Source organism: Neovison vison, chromosome 2, assembly GCF_020171115.1.
Source record: "Neovison vison isolate M4711 chromosome 2, ASM_NN_V1, whole genome shotgun sequence".
NCBI classification, from domain to species: Eukaryota; Metazoa; Chordata; class Mammalia; order Carnivora; family Mustelidae; genus Neogale; species Neogale vison.
In genome coordinates, this window is record NC_058092.1 from 21,993,513 (window position 1) to 22,010,204 (window position 16,692).

The following is a 16,692-nucleotide window of genomic DNA, read 5'->3' on the forward strand; positions in this document are numbered from 1 at the left end:
CGTGTAGGTTAAGCCCCGGGAGACGCTGGCATTTGGCGTTTCTGTTAGTCCTGTAGTACAAATAAAGTGAGGTGGCACGCTGGCATCACGCACGAGGCCACATGGCCAGCGACTGGCCGAGTCCTCGTGTCTGTGGTCCCATTTGATCCTCTGTAAAAGTTCTCAAGGGAGATACTTTCCCATATAGGCTAAGACCAGAGAGTCCTGGTGCCTTCCTGGGTGGCACAGCCCTGGGGAGGCCGAGGCGGGCGACTGGCAGTTAGGTTTAGGTGTCCGGCCAGCCCCGGGCCCCACTCCGGGGTAGTGTTTGTCTTGTCGACCCTCGGGCCCGCAGTTCCTCCTGTCTGCGGGTTTCTCGTGGGCACCGTGTGTCCTGAGCGCCCACACCTCCATTTATGATTGGGACGCATTGAGCGAGATCCTGCGGTAAGATGCTCGCCGGGGCGGCTGGACACCTGGCGGGTGTCTGGGGGGCCCCCGGGCAGTGACTGTGACTGTCTCCGCAGAGAGGCTACTCTGCCCGGCATGAGGTCCGCCAGTTCCACTTCACCGCGTGGCCGGAGCATGGCGTCCCCTACCACGCCACGGGGCTGCTGGCCTTCATCCGGCGCGTGAAGGCCTCTACCCCGCCTGACGCCGGGCCCGTCGTCATCCATTGCAGGTGGGTACCGCGAGTGCCAAGGACAGGGGGTCTGGGTGCGGGATGGGTTGCGGGTCCCCTAAGGAGAGGGGCCTTGGGTTCATCTACTCAGAGACAGAGGACGGGAGACGCTGACCCCCCAATGGCCCTTCGAGCTGTGGCTCAAGTTGGCACCCATGTGTGTTGCCGGAGACCCGTGGGGGCCCTGGCCTGGAGGCAGAGGGTTGAGGGGCTGGTGAGGCTCGAGGTGGGTTGGTTTCATTTACTTGCAGTGCACACCTGCGTGCTGGGTTTGGCCCAGGTGCTGGGAAGGGCTTCAGCTTCCCTTCTCTGAATCCTGAGGGCTTTCCTCACCACGTGGCCTTCGTGCCCCGTGCCGCTCCTGACCATCACCCCTTTCTCTTCCAAGTCCTGCCTCAGTTGGCCCCTGTGACCCCACTTGCCCTTCCTCTGCTCTGCTTCCTCCCTGGCTCCCCAGCTTTCTCATTGCCTCTGACAGGCCCTGTCCTGTGCCTATCCCCACTCTCCTCCTGGGGAGCTTCCCTCTGATCTTGGGGTTTCATCTACTCCCCTGGGCCCACAAGTCCTTGGCCTCCGTACCTGCTCCTGGCTTCTCTGCTTGATTCCTCCTAGCTTCCAGAGCGCCACAGAGCAGACCCCCTCCTCCCTCACCCGCCCTCCACACACCACTTTGGTCTCTTTAGGCTTCTTTAAGATACCATCTTTGTTTATTTTTATTTCTTAATAAAGGTTTTATTTATTTATTTATTTGAGAGAGAGAGAGAGAGAGCGCACAAGCAGGGGGAGTGGCAGAGGGAGAGGGAGAAGCAGGCGTCCCACTGAGCAGGGAGCCCGACATGGGGCTTGATCCCAGGACCCTGGGATCATGACCTGAGCAGAAGGCAGATGCTTAACCACCTGAGCTACCCAGGTGCCCCTAAGACACAGTCTTTAAAATAAGATTTCAGGGCACCTGGGTGGCTCAGTGGGTTAAAGCTTCTACCTTCAGCTCAGGTCATGGTCCCAGAGTCCCGGGATAGAGCCCTGCATTGGGCTCTCTGATCAGCAGGGAGCCTGCTTCCTCCTCTCCCTCTCTGCCTGCCTACTGGTGATCCATGTCTGTCAAATAAATAAATAAAATCTTTTAAAAAATGAAATAAAATAAAATAAAATAAGATTTCCTTGAGATATAACATACTTAAAGCAAAGTGCCCACAGAATAAGTATATACGGAGCTTGACTGGTGTTCGTAAATTACACACACCTGTGAAATAACCAACACTGATCTCAGATCAAGAAATAGAACATTAACTGGATCCAGAAGCCCCTGGGAGCCCCCTTCCGGGCTGCGCCCACCTCCTGCTCCCAGAGCAGTCTCGCTCCTGACTTCTAACGTGTGAATTCATTTTGTGTGTTTTTGAACTTTGTTTAAATGAAATCACACAGCGTGTGCTTTTTGGTGTGTGACTTCTTCCCCTCCAGCTTATGTTTCTAAGATTCATCCATGTTACATCCTGTCCTGCTGGATGAGTAAACCACAGTGTGTTTACCCATTCTGCGATGGCTAGGTATTTGGGCTGTGTCCTGTTGTGAACTGTTACGAATACAGCTGCGGAGAACGTTCTAAGGCGTGCCTTTGGGCCAGCATATGCATGCATTTCTGGGGGATACATACAGGAGGTGGTGGGGGGAGCACTGCCTGGCAAGCTCAGCTTTGGTAGCTGTTGCCAGTCCCCCAAAGTGGTGGTACGGATTTCAGCCCCCGGCAGGGGTGGCCGGGAGACCTGCTACCACGCACTCTTGCCAATGCTTTGACACCCCCATTTTCAAGCTTGAAATCTTGGAGTCATTTTTGTCCTCTCTCTACCCCTGGGCTCTGCTCTCCCTGGGGCTGGGCGTGAGCATCCCAGAGATGGGTCTGACACAGCCCAGCTCGGGATGAGCTCCAGGTTAGGCCAGGGAGACTGTCCCATTTACAATGACGACGTAGCAGGAAGAGTGTTTGATAAGAGCCTGCCCAGGATTCGTCCTGGAGCTCAGGAGAATGACATCTGCTGGGAGGGTTGGGGAGGCTCCCCTGAGTATGTTTGCAGGTACGAGTATGTGGGGCTTTGAAGGCTGTATGGATCTGGGGCTCCCTAGGAGGCAAGGACATTCTTGGATTAAGCTCTGAGCATCACCTTTGTCCTCTGCCCAGCTCTGTTGCTACCCCTGCCCTTCCCTCCTTCCCACGGCCCGGCCGCAGTTTGTCCTTGTGTCACATTTCACTGCAACTCCTGCTGCAGACTTCTCCCTGGCTCCTCCTCCCGCTGGGGTGGTGTGTCTCTCTGTCCCCCGGGCCCTATGTGGTATAGATGTGGCTAGGCCCCCCTCTTCCCTTCTAGATCCCAGGCTCCCTCCCAAGGCTCTCATGGGGCCCCTGGCTGCTCTCTTCCCAGCGCGGGCACTGGCCGCACAGGTTGCTACATTGTCCTGGATGTGATGCTGGACATGGCGGAGTGTGAGGGCGTCGTGGACATTTACAACTGCGTGAAGACCCTCTGCTCCCGGCGGGTCAACATGATCCAGACAGAGGTAGGGGGACGCCGCCCTCCCTCCGTGCCTGCTCTAGGATTTGGGTCCTTCTGGGAGGAATTCAGAGCTGACGGAGTGTGTCAGAGGGGTGTCCTTGGAGTTGAGATCCCTGAACTTGGCCTGCCAACCTCTGAGGGTCTTCCCAAAGTCAGCTCCTCTGTGTTCGGCCGGGTGGAGTCAAATAGCCAAGGGGCCACGGTCATAGGTTTTACAGGAAAGATCCGCTGGTATTTGTATCCTCATTAGATGTGTGACCCTGGGCTATTCCCTTACCTTCAGAGCTTTTTATGGGGTATTAGAGGGATGAGACATGAGGTTAGTGAACATATCTGTGAAGGTTTCTTCAAGTAGGGTGGATTCAATCTCTACTAACACCTAGTTGGACTCCAGCGTCCCTGCCTCAACTTTGGGCTTGCTTTCTGCTGCCTTTTCCCCAAAATCTCTAGGTTCTTGTCCCCTCCTGGTTCCTCATATTCTCTCCTCCTGCTCCAGGAGCAGTACATCTTCATTCACGATGCAATCCTGGAGGCCTGCTTGTGTGGGGAGACCACCATCCCTGTCAGCGAGTTCAAGGCCACCTACAAGGAGATGATCCGCATTGATCCTCAGAGTAATTCCTCCCAGCTGCGGGAAGAGTTCCAGGTGGGGCAGGAGTGAGTGTGTGTGTGTGTGTGTGTGTGTGTGTGTGTGTGTATTGGGAAGTCCTCAGTGCTGTAGGAGTCAGTGAGAGCCAAGACAGAGGGACAGTGTAGGGCTACTGGAGACAGTAGAGGAAGTGGTCTCTCCAAGTGGTGCAGAGCCCATGCTTTGAATCAGGGAAGCCCGGGTTCAAGTCCTGGCTCAGTAAAGAGCTGTGAGGAGGCTTGTGAAGTAGTTGTGAGCAGCTCCCCAAGCTTCAGTGTTCTCATCCAGGAAAGAATGTCAATGTTGCCTTTGTAATATTCATATTCACCGGGATTCTTTTGGTTGCAAGTGACAAAAATCCAGCTTAATGATTCTTGTAACTGAAAAGTCCAAGGATGGTGGAGCTTCAGTTATGGCTGGATCCAGGAGCTTAAATTATGGTGCCACAATGTAGTCTCTGTCCAGTTTGGTTCTGCTCTCCTTTGTTTTCAGCTTCTTTCTTAGATCCATACCCTCGCCCCCAGCAGTATCAGACTCATGTCGTCACTACTGTCAGGAGATTGGAAAAAGGACTCCCTATTGCCCCAACAGAAGTCCTAGACCAGTTTCTCCTGTGCCATCCCTGAGCCAGTCCCCTGGGGCCAGAGAGTTAGGAACACATTGACTTGCCCAGGCCTGGTTCTGAGGGCGAAGCCACTGTCTGCATGTCACATGATGGAGATGGGGGAAGGATGGTTCTCCAGAGAAGTCCCAGCATGGTCCATGGGCTGGCAGAGACCCCAGACATTCCCTACACTCCAGGTTCCTGCCAGGGTGCAGCGGGCTGGCCCCTTCTAGACACCCAACACTGGAGAGCCCGCACAGACTGGTGTCACGGGAAATGCTGCCTGTGATCCTTGGAGCCCTGTTGGGGATCATGAGAGACTAGAATTCCCTGTTAGGGATCCGCAAGGACAAGAGAAATAAGCAGAGATTCCATGGATCAGGCTATAGGAGGCATGAGGTGGAGGAGATAACCCAGAGTCCCGGGCTTGTGGTGTGACAGTGTCTGGACTTGCGTTCTCTTCAGAAAGGGCTGACTGCCTCTGCCAGGTCCCCGCAGTCCGCTTTGTGGGAGATGTGGGACTGCAGCCCTTGTCTGCCTGAAAACACCTGATAAGCTAGTAAGGATCCTGACTGTGCCTTTTATGTATGGAGCCTTGTATGAGCCAGGCGCAGTGCTCGGACCTTGGCAGTATCTCGCTCAATCCTCTCAATAGCCCCTCGAGGCAGGCATATTATTACCACCTTACAGTTGAGAAAAATAATGCCGAGAGATACAGTGGCTTGTCTAAGGTTACACAGGGAGCGAGGAGGTAGACTCTCTGTCCAGAGCTCTGATCAGAGCCTGTGTGGTCCAGGGTCCCTGTCCTTGCCCCCTTCTCTCTGGACCTCAATTCTCCATCCACGACATGAGGTTAACAAACCAGTTTAGTCTCCGTCATGGGGCGTGAGGAGGCCCAGCAAACACTGGAGGTCCACACTCACCCCTGCCCGCCTCCCCACCTGCTCCTCCGGCCGCCCCTCCCCCGCATCCCGTGGCTCCTTCTGCTCACTGTAGACGCTGAACTCCGTCACACCGCCCCTGGATGTGGAAGAGTGCAGCATCGCCCTGCTCCCCCGGAACCGGGACAAGAACCGCAGCATGGATGTCCTGCCACCCGACCGCTGCTTGCCCTTCCTCATCTCCACCGATGGGGACCCCAACAACTACATCAACGCGGCCCTAACGGACGTGAGGGCTCAGTCCCGGAAGAAGGCTCCGGGATTCCCGTGGCTGGCCTGATCTGGGAAGGCTTGAGAGCCCGGGGGTGTGGGGGGCGGCAGAGCCAGAGCCAAGGGCTCTGGTTGGGATGAGGCTGGGATTGGGAGCAGAGTCAGTGCCTGTCCCTGGCCTGGGGCCTTGGGCTAGGCTCTCAGACTCTCCCTCCATGGAGCTGGAAGGGACTTAGAGATGTATGTATTCACAAATATTTATTGAACCCCTACAGTGTGCTGGACACAGGCCATATCCCCAAATGTCTGCTCTCCTAAACTTTGTATGTGGGTGATGGCTTGAGACAGTCAGTGCACAGAGATACAGTGGCATGTCAGACGCCGGTAATTTTGGCAGAAAGCGACCAGGCAGGAGAAATACATAATATGGGCTTTGGAGTGTGGGTATGGAGTATATGGCTGTTTTTGATGAGACGGTGGGAGGGCTTCTTTGAGGAGGTGACTGTCAAAGAGCAGAAAGAAGTGAGAGGGAGAACTCTGTAAACATTCGGAGATTTGTTCTAAGCAACAGGAATCACAGGTGCTAAGGCCCTGAGGCAGAGAGCAAGCTTGGCTAGCTTCTAAGTACCATGCCCAAGTTCCCATTGCCACACATTGGGGAACCTTTTGTATTTAGTTCCAGAGGCCATGGTCTTGGGGACCAAGGGCCTTGGGTGGGGTCACCCAACAATTCCTCCGTGTACCAGCCAAGCTCTGAAAAAGACCCCAGAGGCAGCCTGACCCTGAGGAGAGAGCTATCCAGCTCAGGGTGGGCAGAGTGGGAGAACGGCCTGTGGTGGGGGCTCTGTCGCATGGTGAGCAGGCCTCTCTGAGTTCTGGTTTCCCTGCAGAGTTACACGCGGAGCGCGGCCTTCATTGTGACCTTGCACCCGCTGCAGAGCACCACGCCTGACTTCTGGCGGCTCGTCTACGACTATGGGTGCACCTCCATTGTCATGCTTAACCAGCTGCACCAGTCCAACACCGCTTGGGTGAGGCATCTGCTGCCCAGGGCCTCGTGTGCTCCAGGGCATGTCCTCAGGGCCCAGGGGTGGATCCCGGCTGTGCTGCCTAGTTCTCGAGTGACCTTAGATGGGTCCCACTCCCTCCCAGAGCCTTGGTTTCGTCGTCTATAGAATGAAGCTGTCAGATTGGAGGGAAGTAGCTGTTTTTTATTGAGCACCTGCTGTATGTCCAGGACTGTGGTTTGCACTTACGGTCTTCGGGTGAAAAGATTACGACCCAGAGGGCTGGGAAGTGGGCAGAGCTGTGCCCCTCCCCAAGGCAGCCTTCTTCCAGTGGGTGGACTCAGCTCCTACCCTGGGGGCCTTTGAGGCTGAGCTGCATAGGGAGGGTAGAGCTAACCACGTGAAGACGGCGGGGGTGGGGTGGGGGTGGGGGTGGGGGGTGGGGTGGGTGGGGGGGTGGGCTGGGTGGGGGGGTGGGGTGGGTGGGTGGGTGGGTGTGTGATCCATGGAGAGGAAACAGCATGTGCAAAAGCTTAAACACAAGGAGCGGTGGGATCCCAGGCAAAAAGAGGAAGGTAGTGCCCTCTTTGTGGGCGTGGTCAGAGAGGGACTCCGAAGGAGCGTGGAGTCATGTGGGAGGAGCCTGGGGACTGTTTCACAGAGAAATGGTGGGCGGGACCCAGAGGAAGGAAGAGCCTCACCTGGACTCAAGGAAGAGCCTCACCTGGACTCCAGGCAGAGCTGAGGCTAGAAGCTGGGGCTCTGGACCTACTGGCCTGGAGGACGTGTGTCTGTATATGTGCATGTGTGCGTGTGTGCGTGTGTGTGTGTGTGTGTGTCAGAGAGAGAGACACCCCTTTCCTCCCTCCGCTTTCTCCAGGCCTGGAGGGTAGGCTTATGTGGGACCCTGACTCCATGGTGGGGTACTAGGGCAGGTGTGGGGCTTCTGAACTGTGTTGCCGCTTCAGGGACACCCCACCTTTGTGAGCTGATTCTGGAAGAAAGCAGGGCAGTGAGAGAGAAGGCGGGTAGGGGTGATGGGGGGCAGGGGTGATGGGGTGGGCGGGGATGGTACTAGGCCTATTCCTGGAGGAAGGCGGCCTCCTGCTGGGTTGTGAGTGAGTGTGTGTGTGTGTGTATGTGTGTGTGTGTTTTAGCTGTGCCCAGCCACGATGGTCCGTGTACCCTTGAAGGGTTTGTCTCTGCTGACCTGAGAGGGCTGGGGCAGGTGTGTACTGCACTTGGACAGGGGAGTGGCAGAGGCTGGGGGTACTCTGCAGGTGGACTGCCAATGATTGGGTCAGGATGTGTGGGAGCCCCAGGGCCAGAGTGGAGGTCCGGAACAGGCAGGAGGAGCAGCTGCCCCTGCCTGGCTCTGCTCAGCACCCCGCTCCGTGTCTGTATCCCCAGCCCTGTCTCCAGTACTGGCCAGAGCCGGGCCGCCAGCAGTATGGCCTCATGGACGTGGAGTTTGTGTCGGGCTCCGTGGACGAAGACTTGGTGGCCCGGGTCTTCCGGGTGCAGAACATCTCTCGGGTGAGTGACCTGGGTGCCCTGTGGTGAGAACCTGTGTGGTGGCTAGGGGGCAGCCTCACGAGACCCTCTTGAGGTCATTACGGGGCTCATGTTCTCTTCCCCCTGCACTTCTCCTTCCCCTTCCTCTGGGCCCGGCTGGCCACCTTTGCCCTCAGCTACAGGAGGGACACCTGCTGGTGAGGCATTTCCAGTTCTTGCGCTGGTCTGCATATCGGGACACACCTGACTCCAAGAAGGCCTTCCTGCACCTGCTGGCCGAGGTGGACAAGTGGCAGGCGGAGAGTGGGGACGGGCGCACTGTTGTGCACTGCCTGTGAGTGTGGGCCCTGCTCGGGGGGAGGGGTGGAGGCCCAGGCCCAGAGAGGACCTCAAGGCTGCTACTAAACCCCCCTGGGGCTTCCGGATGGCTGTAGTCTAGACTGCTCAGCCAGGCAAGGATGGCCCCGTCTTCCCTGGGGGAACCCAGTCCATTTCCAGGGTGTGGACTCAACCCTGGGCAACCGCCTAACACCCTCTGTGGGGTGTCTGACTTTGCCAATTTAATTAGAGTCCTGTCCGAATTGTTTACTGCGTGAGACAGTAGCACACTTGAAGCCCAAAGAATTCCAGTCTTTGTTCATGCACGCACGCATGCAGCTTCTGTCATTTGTTCCTTCCCATGGCCCCGTTCCTAAGTGCATCCAGACTCCCGTCTGGGTGCCCTTGCTCCTTTGACCCCCAGCGTCTCATGCTCTCAGTTTATTCTGGGTACACGGTTTGGGAGCTGAGTCGGCAGGGCCTGGCCCTCAGCGCCCTTTGGTTCTAGTGGGAGCGGCCCCTCAAATGGGGATCAAGGGCCTAGTCCATCTCTCATCTCCCCAGGGGAACCCTACCTCCCACTGTTGCAGGGAACAGAGGAGGGAGAAGACGGGTTAGGAAGCATCTCTGTGTGTTTGGCTGCCGGTTTGCCATGGAGTGGGGGTGTGGACCTGTGTGTTTTCACCACGTGTTTGTGTTGCTGGGGGTGATTGTTGCTCGCAATGTTCGTTTTCTGTCCTGCTCTCTGGGGTTTGCTTGCTTCTCTCCTAACCCCCTCCATCTCTGTCTTTGCCTCTGTGGCTTTCTCTTGGAGTGTATCTTTCCCTAAGAACCTGCTATCTTTCTTTTGGAGGCTCTCGCCCTAGTTGCCTAGATGACAGTCTTGGCGTCTAAGCTCCCAAACCCCTCCCAACTGGCTTTCCTAAGCCCCGCCCTTCTGAGCTCCCAAACTCCTCCCTCCTGGGTTCCCTAAGTCCCTCCCCTCCCCTTTGGGGGTTCCCTGGCCCCTCCCTTCTGGGGCTCCCAGGCCTTGACCCTCCTTCCTCTTGGTTCCCTGGTGTTCCAGCCCCAGGCCTCCCCCTCTTGAACCCCACCCCAAACCTTATGCGTGTCTCATTTAGAAACGGGGGCGGCCGCAGTGGCACCTTCTGCGCCTGTGCCACAGTCCTGGAGATGATCCGCTGCCACAACCTGGTGGACGTTTTCTTTGCTGCCAAAACGCTTAGGAACTACAAGCCCAATATGGTGGAAACCCTGGTGAGAGGCCCTGTCCCCCTGCCCGGCCACTTCCAACTTCCCTGTCCCTGCCCGGCCATGTCCCTCCACACCACTGTCCTCTGTGTGGTTCCTGCCATTGGGCTCTGGGTTCTGATCCAGCGATGCCAAGAGAGTTAAACTCACTTGCCCTTCCTCCCAAAGATAGGCTAGGGCTCATGCTTGCCCTCTAGCCCCCCACTCTTCCCTTCTCCTGTACCGGAGAGGGACCAGGCTCATGGGTCCTTCTCTCCCTCTCCCCAGGATCAGTACCACTTTTGCTACGATGTGGCGCTGGAGTACCTGGAAGGGCTGGAGTCAAGATAGCGGGGCCCCTGGCCTGGCGCTCGCACTGTGCGCTCAGGGCCAGGCCCAGCATGGATGAGTAACACCTGGGCCCCTGACTCTGCTCCAGGACAACTCCCGTGGGGAAAGCAGTAGAGTGAGCCGGGGTGTCTTGGTGCCCCCCGCTATGGGCGGGACCTCTCTCCATGTCCCATGGGCAGGCTGCAGGGGCCAAGGAGGAGCTCAGCGTCCGCAGCCCAACCCCCATCCACAGGGCCCTGCAAGTCTGCGCTGTGAGTCTGGCATTGCCTGGTGGAGTGACAGGGGCTCAGGGCTGCCGGCTCGGGAGGACCCAGGCTCAAGCTCCTTGACTCTAGGCTCAAGCTTCAGACTCTGCCCCAGCCTTTGGCAGAGATGAGTGAGCCCCTGTAGAGCCTGTGGCCGGCCAAGGTTTCCACCCAGCATGGCTTCCTTTTGACACGGATAGAGGGTGCATTGGGGCTTGGCATCTGGAATCCCACCTGGCCTTGCCCCTGAGGGTCCTGGGGAGACTGGACCCATCAGACTAGTCCTCCCCAGAGGGGACTATGGGCCCCCTCCTCTGCCCTGCTGCCCCCTCTCAGCCCCGGGATATTTTGCTCATGATCCCTCCCACTATGACTTCTTTGATGTGTGCTCTGAGCTTCTATACTGGGATCTTCCCATCATCCCTTGCCCTTTTCTCCGTGGGGTCTCTTCCCTGCCTGACCCAACATCTGCAGAAGGAAGGCACCTGGGCCCTTCTTGTACTCTTCAGGCCTCACTTCTGGGTCCTGCTCCACCCAGCCCAGTGACAATCTGCAAGGTTGAACAACAGCCCTTGGGGTTGAGGTCTCCATGGCTCCTGGTCAGGCTGCCTCTTGGGGACGGGGCCCTGCTAGATCTGGGGTGCTTGCAACCTCTACAGTTCAGAGGAAGAACATATATTTTGGGATGGAGGAGAAATTCTTTTTTGTTAATTTTATGATTTTTTTTTCATGGGTGGGTGGGAAAATCTCTTTAAAATGGGACAGGCCACACCCCCATTCCGTGCCTCAATTTCCCCATCTGTAAACTGTAGATATGACTACTGACCTACCTCGCAGGGGGCTGTGGGGAGGCATAAACTGATGTTTGTAAAGCACTTTGTAAATAAATGTGCTCTCTGAATGCCACAGAGCAGCCTGTGTGTGTGTAACCAGCCAGAGGGGCCTGCTCCCCTGTCCCCAGTCTCCTAGTGCAGGGGGATGGCTCCAGCTGGGAGGCAGAGTCCTGGGTCCAGTCAGGCCTTGGTTTTTCCATTCATACAATGGTTGGGTGTGGATCAGAGACTTGCTCAGGGGCCTTCTTGCAGGGGCAGGTTCTAGAGAACTCTGTCTATTGCTGCCTCCACCCAGGCCTCTGAAGCAGCTTCTCAGGCAGTGGGCTTTATCCTGAGACCCCTGAGGTCCACAGAGCTGCCTCTCACCCCCAGGGGCCTGGATCTGAGTCGGGCTCTTTTGGGGATAGCCTGGGAGACTCAGGCTTTGGGGTCAGGTGGATGGGCCTCACCACCTGTGAAACTCTGGGTAGGTCAGCTCCCTCTCTGGGCCTTGGTTCCCATCTGTAAACTGGAGATGACCCTGCTAGGATCAGAAGAGGTCATGTTAAGAGCCTTGCATGGTACCAGGCAAACCAAAAGGGCTCCGTTTATAAACACACAATAGAGGCAGACACATGCTGTCTCTATGATGGTCATCCCAGCCGTTGCCAGCCTCGGGCTTCTGCTGGGGGTGGAGTGGAGGAGGAGAGGGCCGGCTGTCAGGGATCCCAGTCACTCCTGCCTCTGTCATAAACTCGTGTCATCTTGGGCAAGACAAGTTGTGTTTCTGGGCCTCAGTTTCTTCATATGGAACCTGGCTCCTTGATGTACTGATTCTATTCTCACACTGCCTGACTCTTGGGCCTCAGTTTCTCCATTAGCAAGAGAATACAACCCGTTTCAATGACTTCAGGATCCAACATCTTTTAATCTGAATTAAGAATTTATTATGATCCCACGTAGCTAGGGTATATGAGAGACTCCCTCCCCCGACACACACTGTCTGTATCAACTACTAAGCCTTACATGATGGATCACAAATGTCTATCAGCTACTAGCTAAGCAACAGAACGTGACTGCTTTGATCAATAGAAGATGGCAGAAGTGATGTTAGGTGAGTTCCAGATCTTAAGCCTCAAGGGGCATTGCAGTTTTTGCTTTTGTCCTCTTGGAACTCTGCCATGTGAGGAAGCCTGCCTAGCCTACTGGAAAATTTGAGGGCACAGGGAAGAGCCAAAAGAGCACATCCCATGAATGGCCAATACCAACTACCAGAACTGCAAAAGGGGCCGTCTTGGGCCTTCCAGCCTGGCAGACCTCTCAGGTAAGTAGAGCTGCATGACTGAACTTAATAAAAACAGCCCAACCAACTGCGGAACTGGAAGAGATAATAAGTTTTTCTTTTTTTTAAGCCATAGTTTTAGGGTTGTTTGTTATGCAGCAAAAGCTGACCAATACATACACGTTCTGGGCGGTGTGGATGCAGCTTTACTCTTTGCCACATTGAGTACTGAGCTTCTAAAGGGTGGGAAGTGTTCCTGCCTTCATCCTACTGCATGCATTACCCAGCCAAAGGCAGGTCTTTGTAGCTGCTGCTCTAGTAACATTGACATGAGAGAGGGAAGGAAGGAGAGAGTATGGGTCTGTCTGATGGCCTTACCTGGCCTTTCAGAGGAACTGGGACTGGGAAGGCAGGCTGTGTATTAGGAGGAAGGCCAGCTCCAGAATGAGCTGAGGTCCCTCCCCCAGCTCTGCATAGCCACCAGCAGGTGACCTTGCACCTGTTCAGAACCACCCCAGGCTCAGTTTCCTAATCTAGAAAATCAAGATAACAATCGCTACTTGCAGGTAGGCTAGAGACAAAGTGTTTAAAAGTACTAGCATAGTCTAGTAGTGACCTGACTGGCTCTTAGTATATGCCATCACAGGATACTGATGTCCTGGCTAATAAACACGGCCTGCATGACCTTTCATTCGGCCCTCTTACCTCCTTCTAAATCCATACAACAGCTCTTCAAAGTGGGGATCCTGTCCCTTCATTCCAGAGATGAGGAAACAAAGGCCTGGGAAGGCACTGGACTCATTCTGGGTCACAGCCATTCTATCACTGGGGCTCCAGGTCGACCCCACATTCCGCTGACTCCCAGCCTGGGCCTCTCACTGTTCTGCTTCGTGGCCGCTCTGGGTGCTGCTGAAAGCTGGAGGGCTCCTTGATGCAGCACCGAATGGCTAATTCATGGCTTGGAACATTGATTTTCCAATGCTCTGCAATGTATTGGCAGGGATGGCCTCTTGGTGGGACATGGTGGCCGGAGGAGGACGGATGGTCCGGCCTGGCTCTGCCTGGGTCCGCTGGCCTTGCAGGTGTGGGGTAGAAGCCCCCCACCGCTCATCCCTGCAGAAAGCGTTTCTAGAAGTGCAGACAGGCCAGCTGTCTACTAGTGCTGGAAGCTGAGTTTGCTTCTCACGTCATCATAAATCCAGCTGTGGGAGCCGGCCGAGGCCATTATGACTTCTCACAGCCTCCATGGCTGCCCCTGCCTGGGGGATGCTGTGTATCCCAGGCGCCGGGGAGACGGAGTCTCGGCGGGGATGGACGTGAAAGCTGCCTGCATGGCCCTCAATGACAGCAGGCCATGCCGGGACCCCTGCCAACTCCCACCCCCGACCCTGGCTGGCCTTGGATGGGACTGGAGCCTAGCCGATATGCTGGGGCCTAGGGCCAGGCCGGGGTCCTGGGGTCCGTGCTGGGGTAGAACCCACTTCACCACATGGTGCCGAGAGCAGAGACTCTGGCGTCCACGGGCTGGGCCAGAGGCCCTCCTCCTCATGGGGGCAGGGGGGCCGTCCTCCCCTTTGGTGGGCCTTCATGCCTCCTCTGAGACGTGGGAGGAGAAACAACCAGGCCCACGGTGCTCCCAGGGCCGGGGAGGCTGGGTGGTGTGGATGGGGGCGGGGAGCTCTGGTTTCTGCAGGTGTCTGCAGGCTACATTGCAGGGGTGGGGGTGTGGGGTGGGGTGTGGGGATTGAATGGTGAGGGTGGGTGTGGGGCAGGGGTGGAGGAGGATGAGAGCTCTGGATGGGGTGAGGGAGCAGAGTGGAGCTTTGTCTGGCGCTCACCAGGCCCAGGGCCCGTTACCAAGACCCCTGTGTGGATGGTCAAGTCTCAGCTTCCAGTGAAGCCGCTGAGGTCGGTACCGGCATCCCCATGGTACAGATGGAGAGAGTGAAGCTCAGGGAGCCTGTGACTTGCCCAGAGTCACAGAGCCACCAGGTGTCACACAAACCGCAGCAGCCACAGCCACTGTCTGGAAAAAATAAGCTAGATCACATGACTTGCCTACTCAGCCCCTCTAGTGACTTATGGCTCTGCGGGGGTGAAGGCTGAGTGGCTGGCCATGACCTCCAAAGCCCCGCCCAATGTGGCCTCGACCCTGCTTCCGCCTTTGTCCCTCCTGCCCGCTCCTCTGCTTGCTCGGGCCTAGATTCTCCTCCTCCACCCAAGCTTTTGCCTGGCGCCCTTGGCCTCTCTCTGCTCGGCTGGTCCTTCTGGGTGTCAGGGTCCAGCTCAGACAGTGTGTCCTGGAGAGGCCCTCCTTGAGTGCACTGAGGTGGCCTCTTGCCCCACTGTCCCTGTCACTCTCAGGACCTTGCCTGTGTAGGCCCCGTGTGGCCTTCTCCCCGTGGGTGACTGGCTGACTTTTCATTGGTTGGTTGTTCCTTGCCTCCCCCGCCAGGACGGTCCCCCTGTGTCCCCTGGACAGTGACGATTTGTTGAGTGAATGACAGGTGCAGAGCTGGTACTCAAGCTTTTTTCCTCTGAAGCCCATCCTCCTAAGCATGCTACTTTTAGTCTTGCAGATGTTCATGCCATGGAATTGGGTTCCGATGCTGGCTAGGCCTCCACTATGCTGTGTAGCCTTGAGGAAACATCTCCCCTGTCTGGAACTCAGTCTTCTGATCTCTCCAGTGAGGAGGAGGGATGAGGTGCTCTCTAAGAGCCCGTTCTAAGTAGGGCACCATTAGTCGCACATCGGTGACACTGGAGCTGACATAGCTCAGTGGTACCAGGCCACTGGCCTAAGCATCTACTCTCTGAGTCTGGTTAAACCTTGGTTTGGGCTTTAGTCTGATGAGGCTGGGTGCCTACATTGGAAGGTCCCTGCATTATACTTAGTGTAGACATTGTCCCTGATCCCGCCAGCAGTCCCGAGAAGTAGATATTACCAAGACCATTGGATATGAGGAAACAGGCCAGAGAGGTGAGGCAGACTGTTTAAGGTCACACAGCTAGAAAAGAACCAAGACAAGATTAGAAGCCCGTGTCACTTGACTCCAAAGCCTTTGCTCCTCAGTCATCACAGAAATCCTGGCAAATTGGAGCCAGAACCACGTCATCTGCTTGCAATTTGTCTTGTCCATGAATCAGTCTCCCTTCCTAACACTAAGCCTGTCTCAACCGCGGACAGCTGCAGAGAGGCTTGGCAGAAACCCGCAATCAAACAGCCTCCTAGGCTTCATGGCAGGCACCTAGTAGGGCTGCAGAAAATGCTGTTGAATGAGTGTTCAAGCATCTGTCAAATCTGCAGATGGTGGGGGTGGCCTGAGTCAGCGGGAGTCACTGAGTTGAGAAAGCCTCTTAGAGAAAAATGAAATGCATCTCAAATCACTTCCTACTTATTCCCAGAGGTGGGAAGAGGGAACCTGTCCAGGAATTTTATTTTCTGTTCATTTGAAAGCTGACAATGGGGCTTTCTCAAGCTGTGTGTATTTATGTGACTGCATTCTCTTTCTGAAGACAGCTGAGGACAGATGTCTCTCTCCCAGGCTCCAGTCCCTGCCTGCTCCCTACTACCCCCCCCCCACAACAGGCAGAGAATCTCCCGCTCCTTTAGCTGCCTTCCCTAACAAACACTTTGCTCCCTTGCCTTGCCCCATGTTGATTACCGATTTATTGTCTCTGAGCTCCAAATACGCCCTTCTTTGCCCTGCTTTGTGATACTGGAGCTGGACCCTGTAAACAGTTGTCTTTTGCCAGCTGGAGCAATGCTTGACTTTGTCAGTAGAGGGTGCTAGAGGGACACTGTAAGGTGATTACTTCCCTTCCAAGTTCTGGTCCTCCTTCCTTTTTAAAAAAAAACAGAAACCAAAAAAACTCAGCGCAGGAGCCAAGACCTTAGTGGCCCTTGTGGCCCAGCACCAGATGTACCCTCCGGCTCCACTCTCCATTTCTACAGACCAGAGCTAGCCCACTCTCTCTGGTAAGTTTCTTAGCTACTTAGAGGCTGAATATTCTTGTGGTCCCGACTGCCTCATTAAAAAGGTCTGAACGTCAGTCTTGGGCGAGACCTTCTCCACAGGCTTTAGTTCATTTGTTATTCACTCTCCATCAGTGTAGACATAGCTGCTTCCCCCTCAGAACATTCTTTCTTCTGGATGCTTCTTTCTTGCTGCTCTGGGGGGGGTCCCTTAGATTTTACTTAACTACCTTTGCTCATTAACAATTATTTATATTAAAATTTCCATGTTCAAAACATGAATTCTGTCTCCCGACGGCATCATAATTGATATAGAATTCCAAGTAGGGGTAGTCCTAGGGAGCAGAGTCTCAAATGTAGGAT

General features: G+C 55.6%; 1 protein-coding gene across 7 annotated transcripts in view; it reads left to right on the plus strand.

The window, feature by feature from the left end:
- PTPRU (protein tyrosine phosphatase receptor type U) overlaps positions 1-11,165 on the plus strand; it is a 77,009-nt gene extending 65,844 nt beyond the window's left edge. For 3 of the 7 annotated variants that reach the window (XM_044237621.1, XM_044237623.1, XM_044237628.1), the window contains 9 exons: positions 507-661; positions 3,025-3,214; positions 3,707-3,856; positions 5,439-5,612; positions 6,484-6,624; positions 8,011-8,136; positions 8,292-8,449; positions 9,555-9,690; positions 9,952-11,165. In XM_044237621.1, coding sequence (XP_044093556.1) covers positions 507-661; positions 3,025-3,214; positions 3,707-3,856; positions 5,439-5,612; positions 6,484-6,624; positions 8,011-8,136; positions 8,292-8,449; positions 9,555-9,690; positions 9,952-10,014 — 1,293 coding nt within the window. In that variant the 3' untranslated portion in view covers positions 10,015-11,165. The remainder of the gene's footprint in view (positions 1-506; positions 662-3,024; positions 3,215-3,706; positions 3,857-5,438; positions 5,613-6,483; positions 6,625-8,010; positions 8,137-8,291; positions 8,450-9,554; positions 9,691-9,951) is intronic. The other 4 variants (XM_044237624.1, XM_044237627.1, XM_044237622.1 and 1 more) reach the window with 3 other exon arrangements.
- The last annotated feature ends 5,527 nt before the right edge of the window (positions 11,166-16,692 follow it).